This window comes from Mixophyes fleayi, chromosome 7 (genome assembly GCF_038048845.1).
Source record: "Mixophyes fleayi isolate aMixFle1 chromosome 7, aMixFle1.hap1, whole genome shotgun sequence".
Taxonomy (NCBI): Eukaryota; Metazoa; Chordata; class Amphibia; order Anura; family Limnodynastidae; genus Mixophyes; species Mixophyes fleayi.
The window spans coordinates 36,835,797-36,846,807 of record NC_134408.1 but is presented as its reverse complement, the minus strand read 5'-3'; the positions used below and the strand labels follow the sequence as shown (position 1 = coordinate 36,846,807).

Genomic DNA, 11,011 nt, shown 5'->3' with positions numbered 1-11,011 from the left:
CTACACTCTTTCTGATTCCGTTACTGGTGGCATAAATTAATTTCTTCCTCTGGACTGCCTCTCCATCTCTGTCCCCCCACCCTGTACCATCTGGTCCTCCATCCACCTCCGTCTTGTAACTGTGCCCATTGTTGTAGGTATGGTTGAGTTAAAACACAGTCTATTATTGCATTTTGTCTACAGTCCTATTTTATTTAGTATGTCCACTCTGTTATTCATCTGCATTACCATGTTGCTCTTTTGAATTATCATGTAAAGTACCTCTGCTTTCCATGTCTCTCCACATTGCCCCATCATCCTCTCTTCCCTCCTATCCTACCTTATCTTCCCTGTCCCCCTTATTCCCCATCCTCCCTGCTCATTATTCTTACCCCCTTCAATCTACCCTATCACCACTTCAACCCACCCTCCTGCCATTTTGAGTGCTTAGCTTCCACCTGCTCTGTTTCCCGCATGGACTGCTAAGCTTAATGACCCTTTTACTCCTAGTGTCTCTTATTAACCCTCCCTCTATAATGTAAGTTCTTACGGGCAGTGTCCTCTATCTTATGTCTCATGTCTGTCCACTCTCCGTCATCCCTAAAATTTCTTATGCTGAATCATTTCTGCATGCTATGCAATTTGTTCTATTAATAGCATTCTTGCCATTAGGATCTAAGCCAGTAATAAGCCTTAGAACTGAGCTATAAGTCTTCACCTATAGCAGCCGCCTTCCCCATAGAACTGTACACGTTCGCCGGTACTCGTATGCCCTCAGGACTTATCTCTAAGGTAGTAAAGGCTTATCAGGACAAGGTTACTGGAAGACTGGAGGTGGAGGCCAGGGCCAGACCTGGGTGACGGAACTGTGGCCTGAAGAAGGGTCAGAATATAAGCCGAAGGTCAGGTCTGGCAGCAAACAAACAGTCCAAAATTCAGGAAAAGGTCAGGGTCACAGGCAAAAAATCAATATCCAAAATCCAGGCAAAATGTCAGGGCAACAGGCAATCAGGCAAAATCTAAAAGTTCAGGCAAGGTCACAACGAAGAGTATGCTGGTATTTAACCTTCCTATGGAAATTCATAGTCATTTGGTAGGGGTGGATGCATTTGTGATTGCCTTTTTTAAGTAATTTACTTACAAAGCAATAGAAATTGTTCATGCAGTGAATATGCTAAAATAAAATAATTTAAAAATATAGTGTATATTTTTTTAAATGAAAAAAATGGTATAAAAAAATGCATGTAAAATGGCATATTTTTAAAAACAAAATAGAAACATAGTACTTTTTTTAACCAAATTTATAATAAATGGATCCAAGAATAATTTTTTGCATAATATTTAATGGCAAAATTAAAAAATGGTAATGGTAATGGCAAAAAGCCTGGATGCACATACTTAGGGAGGAATTCAATTAGCCGTGAAGTATCTTGTGACCACTCCAGAGACACTTTGCAGCGGATATTTTTACAGAAGTATTCGCTCATTTTTCTTTGCGCCCCATAGAGGTGCAAAGAAAAATTAGCGAATATTTATATGCGTATAACGGTAAAAGTGCAGAGCTGCGATGTTTTGAGGAATATTGCGGCTATTTTAACACCCCCCCCAGTACGGAATAATGCAGTGTACTCACTTTGACAGTGAGTGTGCCATTTGTCTAGTGCTATATCATGTCATCTGTACCTAAAGGAATAACTTGCTAGAGTTGCTCTTGTCTAGCACCAAAAGCATACATGAGTAAGTAGATAACTCTGCAAGATCTACACTTATCCGCTCTATCTACAACCTGCAGTAAAGTCAAAGCTAAGCTGCAAAGTTACTGGAATCTCCTTATTGCCGCACCTCACCATGAGGATGAACACTATTTAATAGTTGTGCCTATAAGTAAGGCTAAGCTGCCTGCAACTTCACAGTTCTCCTTGTGTCTGCTGTGGGATGTATTTATTAGCACCGTTATTTATGTCTCTTATGTGCCCTATGTACCTATCTTCAAAATATGTTGGTGCTTTGTTAATTACATTTGAAAAAGTTAAATAAAGTACTATCTATTTGTAGGCTCTTGACACTTGGGTTAATCTACACAAGGTAATCATGATCTATCCAACAGATTTGAAGCAAATCATTTGGATCCATTGATAGATCAAACTTTTGTTTAAGAATACCGACATGTTGGAAGGATTGTATGTGGAGAGAGATTAAATGTAAAAAAAGTCAGTATGGAAACATAAAATGATGATTGCGGATAACAACCCAAGGAGCTCTGTCTAGCATTGGATGATTTATTGTAGTCTGGTAACATTCATCGGCATAACAATAGAATAGAGTTTAACGCTGAGAAGTCACTGTCTGGGCTCGGCCATGAGTGAGGCATATGGGTGATTAAAAAAATTCTAACTACACAAACAATGGATGCATACAAATGTATGGATTCCTAGTTTAATTCCCAGACACCCGTCATACTCTGCATTTATCTCTTGCTCTACTCAGAATCTGCTGATAACCCCTTTTGTTGAAACTCAAAAACTAAACAAAGAGCACAGCAAGCAATAAAAAAAAGTTAAATATGGTTTTAGATTTTCCGACTTTTTGTCCATATGTTGGAGGTACAGCTTAATATTCACTCCACTTTTATGGAAGACATAAAATACATAGTTTCGTTTTCCTTGATCTAACACAGTAGGGAGGATAGGAGGCGCACAATGAAAAAGCAGTGGATGGACCATTGAACCAACACAGTAGGGAGGATAGGAGGCGCACAATGAAAGTGCAGTGGATGGAACATTGAACCAACACAGTAGGGAGGATAGAAGGCGCACAATGAAAGTGCAGTGGATGGACCATTGAACCAACACAGTAGGGAGGATAGGAGGTGCACAATGAAAGTGCAGTGGATGGACCATTGAACCAACACAGTAGGGAGGATAGGAGGCGCACAATAAAAGTGCAGTGGATGGACCATTGAGTTGCAACAGTGCAAACACTTTTTTGGCCAGCACAAGATACTTTATAAAAAACCTCCGCTGTCTACTGAAGAATAATAATTTATTTTATTGCTATATATATTTTAATTTTTGCTCAGTTTTACAGGTGCAGTGTCAGAATAAATGGTATCTTGAAAAGACAGTATTAGCAATAGGAAACTTTTTTTGTCTATCTTGACAAAGCAATGGAACGTTTTTTGTGCCTTTATTTGCTTATAGAAGTCTTTTGTGCAAAGACATAAAACATTATTAGTGAACTAAAATTGTATTATGTAAATTCCTCCCTGTTATAAATAGAAGAGGTTGATTAGTTAGGTAAGAAACTTGAGCTTGTCACCAAATCGTGCACTTGATCCCTGAATTGGTAACCCAAGTAACGCATATTGTCACCTGCAGGATCCTATATAAACCGCACTTTTTCTTTCCATCCACAGTTCTGTCACCTAACACATCTCCTGTATTTTCACAAGAACCTTCTACTTTGACCATACAAGGTAAGATCCTCTTAACTTTAACTCTTACTGTCCGATGGTTACCTTGTTTCTAAGGCTGAAATTGTGTGAAACATTTGAAGACACAGTTTCTCAACTTTTTAAATAATACATTTGTCTAATTGAACATCAGATATTTACTTTCTTGCACTTTTTCGTATCTGGCTCTTGTAGGCATTATACTACAAACCAATATTGTTTTTTTCAAAGCTGATATATATTCTAACATCAATAAAGCAACTTAACTAAATTCCCTGTTGCCAGTTTTTATATATTCAATCAACTTTATTTCTTTTTGCTTAGTTCTATTATTTTATTTGTATATGGTTATGACTTATATTAGGAGGCAGTAATGAATTTCCATTATAAATGTTTTTCTCTTTTTTTTTACATATAATTTTACATTTCAAATACAACTTAAAATAGCAAAATTTTTAACAAGCTTTATTAGTAGTAGTATTGTTGCTATCAAAATATTTTTACATTAAATTGAAAATACAATGCTTTCTGCTAAATATATTATTAAAACTACTAATCGAGTCAATCTTTAATTTTATAATCATGACATTTTTAAATGGTAATATTTTTTATTTATTTAAAGTTTTATTGGTGTAAATTCATTATTTGTTACTGAAAAAATAACCGCATAGAATGTTTAATAAATATACATATATGTGATATTTCTTGGATTCATCACCTGTAAATTTCCATATTCAGCTTCTATTGTCTGCATCATCCTCTTTCAAATTTGTAAACTTATTAGAAATGTTTAGTTCCTTGCAGTTTACTCATAGACAACGACTCACTAATTATTAAAATAAAATAATAAATGGTTGTACGTAATAGAACTATAGCTTTGTGTGTTGTGGAATGGCAATTTACGTGACAAATACTTCTTGTATCAAAGATTGAAAACGTATCACAATTTTATTAACTATATGTCCAAATGATGGCTTATATTAACAGAAACAAGATGAGTCTTAAAGATCTCCTCAGTGCTTCTGATATTGCTGCTGCTCTGAGGGAATGCCAAGGTAACATCTGATTGTTCTTTTCCTTTGCCTGTCAATATAGAAAATAAAAATCAGTATACTGTGACAGTACCATTCATAGGGGCATATTCAATTGTCGCAGTTTTCCGTGGCGTTAAAACTACTACCATTATTACGGTAATAGTTAGCTGGATTTCAGCTCGCGGCTCAGGGAGCTGCGAGCTGAAATCCAGCGAGAAAAGTACCGTAATAAAGTTTTTTACGTGCACTATTACCGTTAACCGTAATAACGGTAATAGTGAGCGGAGCGAATTCAATTCAATTCGAAAAAAACTTTACTCATGAGAATAACGCGGCCCGCTCACTATTACCGTAACTACGGTAATCATGCGCATTATTGCCATGAGTACGGTAAATTCAATGCTGATATTTGCTGGCAGCTCTGAGAGCCGCGAGCAGAAATCTGAGTTAAATATACTGTACTAACGGTTATAATGCGCAATTACCGTAGAAACAGTAATAGTGAGCGGGCCGTGTTATTCTCACAAGTAATGTTGTTTTCAATTGAATTCCACCCATTGTATTTCCATCCCATACAAATTCCAATTTATTCAAATTAAATAGATCAACAAAGCATAATTGATAAATAAATAAATGGCTGAATATTATCGCTTTATTTAATTGGAAAAGTGTAGAAAAGAACTTTTGGCTTGAACAATTTTAAAGACTGTCATTCAAAATTTCCAGGTTTCAGATCTATTGATGTTAAAACTGTTTCAAGGTAAACCAAATCTTCATGGCCTTTTGTACAGTCTGTATTTTATGTTCAACAATAGTCAGTGTTAAAGTGCTTGAGTCATGGGTTCTAGTCCAACCAGGCCCCTACCAGTGTGTAGTTTATATGTTCCTTCCATATTTGTGTGTGGGTTTCCTCCCACAGTCTGGTAGGTTAGGTTGTTAGCGAACTAGACCGTAAGTACTACTTGTCATGGATCGCCGTAAATTACTAGAGATTCTCTGTAAGGCGCTGCATACTAAGTCGGCACTATATGGAGGAGATAGATAGATAGAGAGATAGATAGATAGAAGATGTATAGATAGATAGATAGATAGATAGATAGATAAGTAGATAGATAGATAGATAGATAAATAGGAGATAGATAGATAGATAGATAGATAGATAGATAGATCGATAGATAAATAGGAGATAGATAGATAGATAGATAGATAGATAGATAGATAGATAGATAGATAAATAGGAGATAGATAGATAGATAGATAGATAGAAGATGTATAGATAGATAGATAGATAAGTAGATAGATAGATAGATAAATAGGAGATAGATAGATAGATAGATATATAGATAGCTAGAATGAGGATAGATAGATAGATAGATAGATAGATAGATAGATAGATAGATAGATAAATAGGAGATAGATAGATAGATAGATACATACATAGATACATAAATAGATAGATATATAGATAGATAGCTAGAATGAGGATAGATAGATAGATAGATAGATAAATAAATAAATAGGAGATAGATAGATAGATAGATAGATAGATAAATAGGAGATAGATAGATAGATAGATAGATAGAAAGATAGATAAATAGGAGATAGATAGATAGATAGATAGATAGATAGATAGATAGATAGATAGATAGATAGATACATAGATACATAAATAGATAGATATAGATATAGATAAAAAAATACACTTTCTTAAAATAAATGAATACTGGTTACATATCAGCATACACATATAGTAGAGGAGGCCATTGTCTTGGCTGAACCAATACTTAATAGAACTAGGGTCATGAGTGGGGTTTGAGGCACATTGTGATATTGTTATTTCCTAGGGAAATGATAGGCTACATGAACGTGTTAAATAACTTTTGTTTCAGACCATAAAATGGCTTCAGTGTACTTTAAATGGTTGTCTAACGGTCATTGTGATTTGTTATTTATTCTGTATTATTTTTGTTCAGCTGCTGACTCCTTCAATTACAAAAAATTCTTCATAACCTGTGGGCTGACTAAGAAGACAGCCAGCCAAGTGAAAGATGTCTTCCGGGTTTTAGATAATGACGAGAGCGGGTTTATTGAAGAGGAAGAGCTCAAGTAAGACATGCATATATCAATATTATAAGTATTGTATTATTATAACTTGTTATATTGTATTATTAACTATAACTTATTAAGGTTTTTTTAGAACAAACCTGTCACCACTGACATTTTCTTATTCAAAAATGAATCACAAACTTATTTGAATACTCCACACTGATTTAAATAACATACTAGCAATGTGTCAAGTGAGCATATTGTTTTTATGCTATCTCCTCCCTTTTCTGCTATTGGCTGTCAATGTAATCGAGAGGGAGGGACCAGATATCCTTCAAAACAAATAATGATGTTGACTTGGCAGGTTTATTTTAAAATCTGAAGCAGTCATTAAGATTTTAAAGCTAATTCCAACCAAAACTAAAAAAAAATGTAGTTTCTGGTGGATTTAAGAGAGATAGAATTAAATACCAAATGCTACTTACACGTGTTCCATGGATCCAGTTATTCTGCCCCCTCCTGTGCATCCAACAGACCCAAGCAGATCTTCTCTCCGTCTTGGGAAGGCCTGTTCAACCTAACACTGGGTAAATGAGAGGTTCACATGGAAGAGGTTTCAGTAGACACAAACGAGGGTCTCCTGCTTGGATCTTTAGAGATGTTAGGGCATATAACAATCTACTGGATCAACGCAGCACAAGTAACATCTAAACTTTTATCTCACTTAAATCCACACACAACTAATGTAATAGCTCCGGGGTGAGGGACACTTACTAATATAAAACAGCAATTATTAGTATAAAAAGTAATACAATAGAATCAACTATAAGTCACAGAGTAGTATGAGTATTTTAGTGAGCTGCAAATAAAATGATAGATAAATGAAAATAGGGAAACTGGTCCAAAAAGGTTCTGTAACCTATAGCAGCCAATGCAATTCTGTAATTTCAATGTACTTTTAAGAAAATGGATCAAGTGTCTGATTGGTTGTTATTTATTTGCTTTTATTGATCGGGTGGGTGCACTAGGCATAACAATACCTATTTTCAGGCACGGCCCGGGAGAGAAACAAAATAGAAAATACAACAGTATACGTGTGATGCAGGGTATGAGATAAAGGAGCACAGATAAAGTCTATGGGGTACACGTCAACCAGTAACTAACCAGTAACTAAGCTACAAAATACAGTATATAAAGGTAAAGTCCAACATAACAGGCAAAAGAAAAAATAGCAAAAACATTGCAAGTGAAGTTAGAAAAAGCATACGGCAAAACAAATACAATAAAATAAATAAAAGGAGGGTTAAAAGAGGTAGAGAGCGGCAATGCTGGGAAGGTGGAGTTCAGAATAGTTGTGTGAAGGTGGCAGATGGGTAACTTTCCTAAGATAAGAAAATTATTGGTCTAGGGTGGATTTTAACAGGTATAAGGCTGCTATAGGTTACAGCACAATTATTGGTGCCCCCTGATATTGTTTTAAAAGGGGCTATTTTCATAAGGAAACTAATGAGGTTTCTGATTACACCACGCTGGCAGGAAACTCGCAGAACATTGATAATAGCGATTTTGATTTCTTTAGGTATTTCCTCCAACGCTTTGAATCGAGCGCCAGAGAATTAACTTGCACAGAGACCAGAGAATTTATGGCTGCTGCTGACCATGACAGAGATGGGAAAATTGGAGCTGAAGGTGAGCGGAACAATAATATTGTAGATAACCACAACATTCTGACACATCTAGTTAGTCAGGTCATTGCACTGCAAGCTAGTCAAGTTAGGACAATGAACGCTGACATGATCGGTTATGATGGGAAGAGACGAGTTCATATGACACTTTACAACTGGAGAGGCCGAAGAGGGGAGGCAAGGGGTGGGTAAAATTAATCTCAGTGTAGTAAGGGCGTGTTCGCAGAATTGTGACATTTCCTTTTGTTTACATTATTATATTGTGAAGACATAGGGTAGTACAACAGATTTACTGCTAATGCTGTTACTACGCCTATCGTTCTAGACCTAAACCTGGCGCATATGCTAATGTTGTAGAACTATAGAACAAATGTGTCTAGCTCCACATGAGCCTCTGAGTCTTTTTGTGGTCCTCTTGACCATACCTTCCACCAGTGGGAGAGGTGGCGAGGGGCGTGACCACAATACAATGGGGCGTGGTCACGCTCCCAGTGGGTTGCCTAGCGCGTAAAGCACCCTAAAGTCGTGTCAATTGGGAGGTATGTTCTTGACTCATCCACAATACCCTGCACTGCACACTTCACTGATCGATCTGTTTATGCAGTATGTTCACCCCATTGTTTATCGTAATATCTCTATAGGTATTTAATAGTTATTTAGCAAGTAATAGTTTTGTAGCTCGTACTTGTTGTAATTGATCTTGGACAAAGATTTGATAGGTATTTGCTTGCCTGCTCACAGAGTGTATAAAAAAGTTTATTGAAACTTCTAAAAGCTTTTCATGTATCAATATTATAATGGGTTGTTCCCCGTTTTACACCAAAAATTCTGCAAATTACTATTTTTGTTTGCCACTTTTCTATCCGTTCACTCAGCATTATACTGTCAACACATGGGCTGATCTTGCAGCCTGGCCCAAACAATGAGTGACAGGATCGCTTTCCAATTTGACAACGCACGTGGGAGCCCAAAGTGGGTGGCTAGATAATATCCATTATAACAATTCTAGAAGAAATTTATTTAAAAAGTCGTATAAACACTTATCAGTCTTGGAAGCAGTCATATTTATTTTTATTGCAGAAGTAAATGTGCAAAAAATGGGTAATAGCTGGTAGGAGGCAGACTGAAGCAACAGGTTCTGAGAATCAGCATCATTTTGGAAATTTTAACAATTTATTTGCTATAAAAGTCTGAATTAATGGTATTTACTTTATTGGTATCTGTCTTTCATATTCTACCTTACACTAACACCATAATACATATGTTTAAAGGATTAGCAGGGCTAGCGCAAGGCCTATATAAGGCATTTGGTGTCATTTCTGAAAACTGGTTCAGGGAAAAAAAACTGATGTAACCGACATGACCAGATGTTTTAAACAGCGCCAGAAAAATTACAGAGTCCATTTGGTTGGCATGGGTTACAAAATCTTTTTTGTGTGCACTAGTTTTTATAAATGACCCCAATCATGTTTGTAAAATGTTGCTATTTTGTTTGCAAAAAATGACTTTAAAATTGTAACCAATCATAATCGTCTAGCTATTTGTACTGATAATAGCTGTTGTTAAAATATTATTGCTCTTTTTGGAATTATAATATGATATTTGACTAAATCATTCTGTCTTCTACGCTGGTAGAGTTCCAGGAAATGGTTCATTCCTAAGCACAGTGTGGTCTCCGTTGGTGTACACGGCTCAGTGAACATATAATGGAAACAAGACATGCAAGCTCAAAATGAAGCCGTGCTTCACATTCGCTTCAATAATCATCTATTTCACATCTCAGCGAGTGAACATGATGAGTCAGCTTTGTGGATCCTCTGAATGTGGGTATTGTTTCACGTGGCATGCACTAACCGTCTCTGAATGTACTAACAAACCAATAAAGACATATATACCATTATATGAATGTGTCACTATGATTATGTGTAGCAAGTGTGTAAAACATATACAAATTCCTCTATTGGTAGTAAAATAGAAATCATGTTTTAAATTGCTGACATTTTAAAATACTAGTAATGGCTACATTAAGTGGCAGCATATGGTAAAATATAAAAACATAGATGATAAATTTGTTAGGTTATCTCCATCAATTAGGTGAACTGTCATCATGATCATCAGTTAAATCTTGTAATGGCCATTTTTGTAAACTGATGTTAAGTTGGCAACTTTCAGTGACTGCATTGAAAATTATTCCTACTCTAGTCTAGAAGTATTACATTGTACATCAATAATGACACTTAAATCCACATATGGTAGTCACAAGAAATGTAACTCAAACGGTAAAATAACCACCAATATTACTACAAAAAGTGGAAACAAAAGATAACCTAATGTCAGTTCAAAGAGCTACAAATAAGGAATACATTTGTACAGGGTATGTTTTGGTTGGCGCTAGCAGTAGAAGGAATTTCCATCAAAATCCTGTCTGCCATTGTGAGGCTTCTTCGGTGACAGATCACCTACACAACAAGGGGGAAAATAAGTTACATATCAGAGGGTCAGTGTTTAACCGTGTAGCTAGGAGGGGTGGAAGCCACTTAAAGATCTTCCTATAGGCCTAAGACTTCCATCATTTCATGTCTTCTGAAGAGTAATCCAAAACTTGCAGTACTCTTAAATTTACAAGAAAGGCATAAATATTTAAGTCAGTTGTTCAATGATAGAGATTATATATCCTTTCAGGTCATACATTTGATTACTCTATTGTTAAAGGGAGAGGGGGGTACCTAATAGTCTGGCAAATGTGGTGATGATTTAATAATGTATTTATGACTATTTCCATCAACAAACTCCTCGCAAAGGTAGTTCAGGTTTAA

At 35.9% G+C, this 11,011-nt stretch overlaps 1 protein-coding gene across 1 annotated transcript; it reads left to right on the top strand.

The window, feature by feature from the left end:
• Window positions 1-4,424: 4,424 nt before the first annotated feature.
• On the top strand, window positions 4,425-9,856 carry LOC142098667 (parvalbumin, thymic CPV3-like). Its single transcript, XM_075181492.1, has 4 exons — window positions 4,425-4,485; window positions 6,438-6,570; window positions 8,090-8,199; window positions 9,831-9,856. The coding sequence occupies exons 1-4, from the start codon at window positions 4,425-4,427 to the stop codon at window positions 9,854-9,856; spliced, it is 330 nt and encodes a 109-aa protein (XP_075037593.1).
• Window positions 9,857-11,011: the final 1,155 nt, after the last annotated feature.

What these genes read in the sequence shown, in the direction of transcription:
- LOC142098667 (XM_075181492.1), top strand. Translation starts at nt 4,425, where the DNA reads ATGAGTCTTAAAGATCTCCTCAGTGCTTCTGATATTGCTGCTGCTCTG. An exon ending in ATTGAAGAGGAAGAGCTCAA is followed by an intron (nt 6,571 to 8,089) that starts GTAAGACATGCA and finishes TGATTTCTTTAG; the next exon opens with GTATTTCCTCCAACGCTTTG. An exon ending in TGGGAAAATTGGAGCTGAAG is followed by an intron (nt 8,200 to 9,830) that starts GTGAGCGGAACA and finishes CTACGCTGGTAG; the next exon opens with AGTTCCAGGAAATGGTTCAT.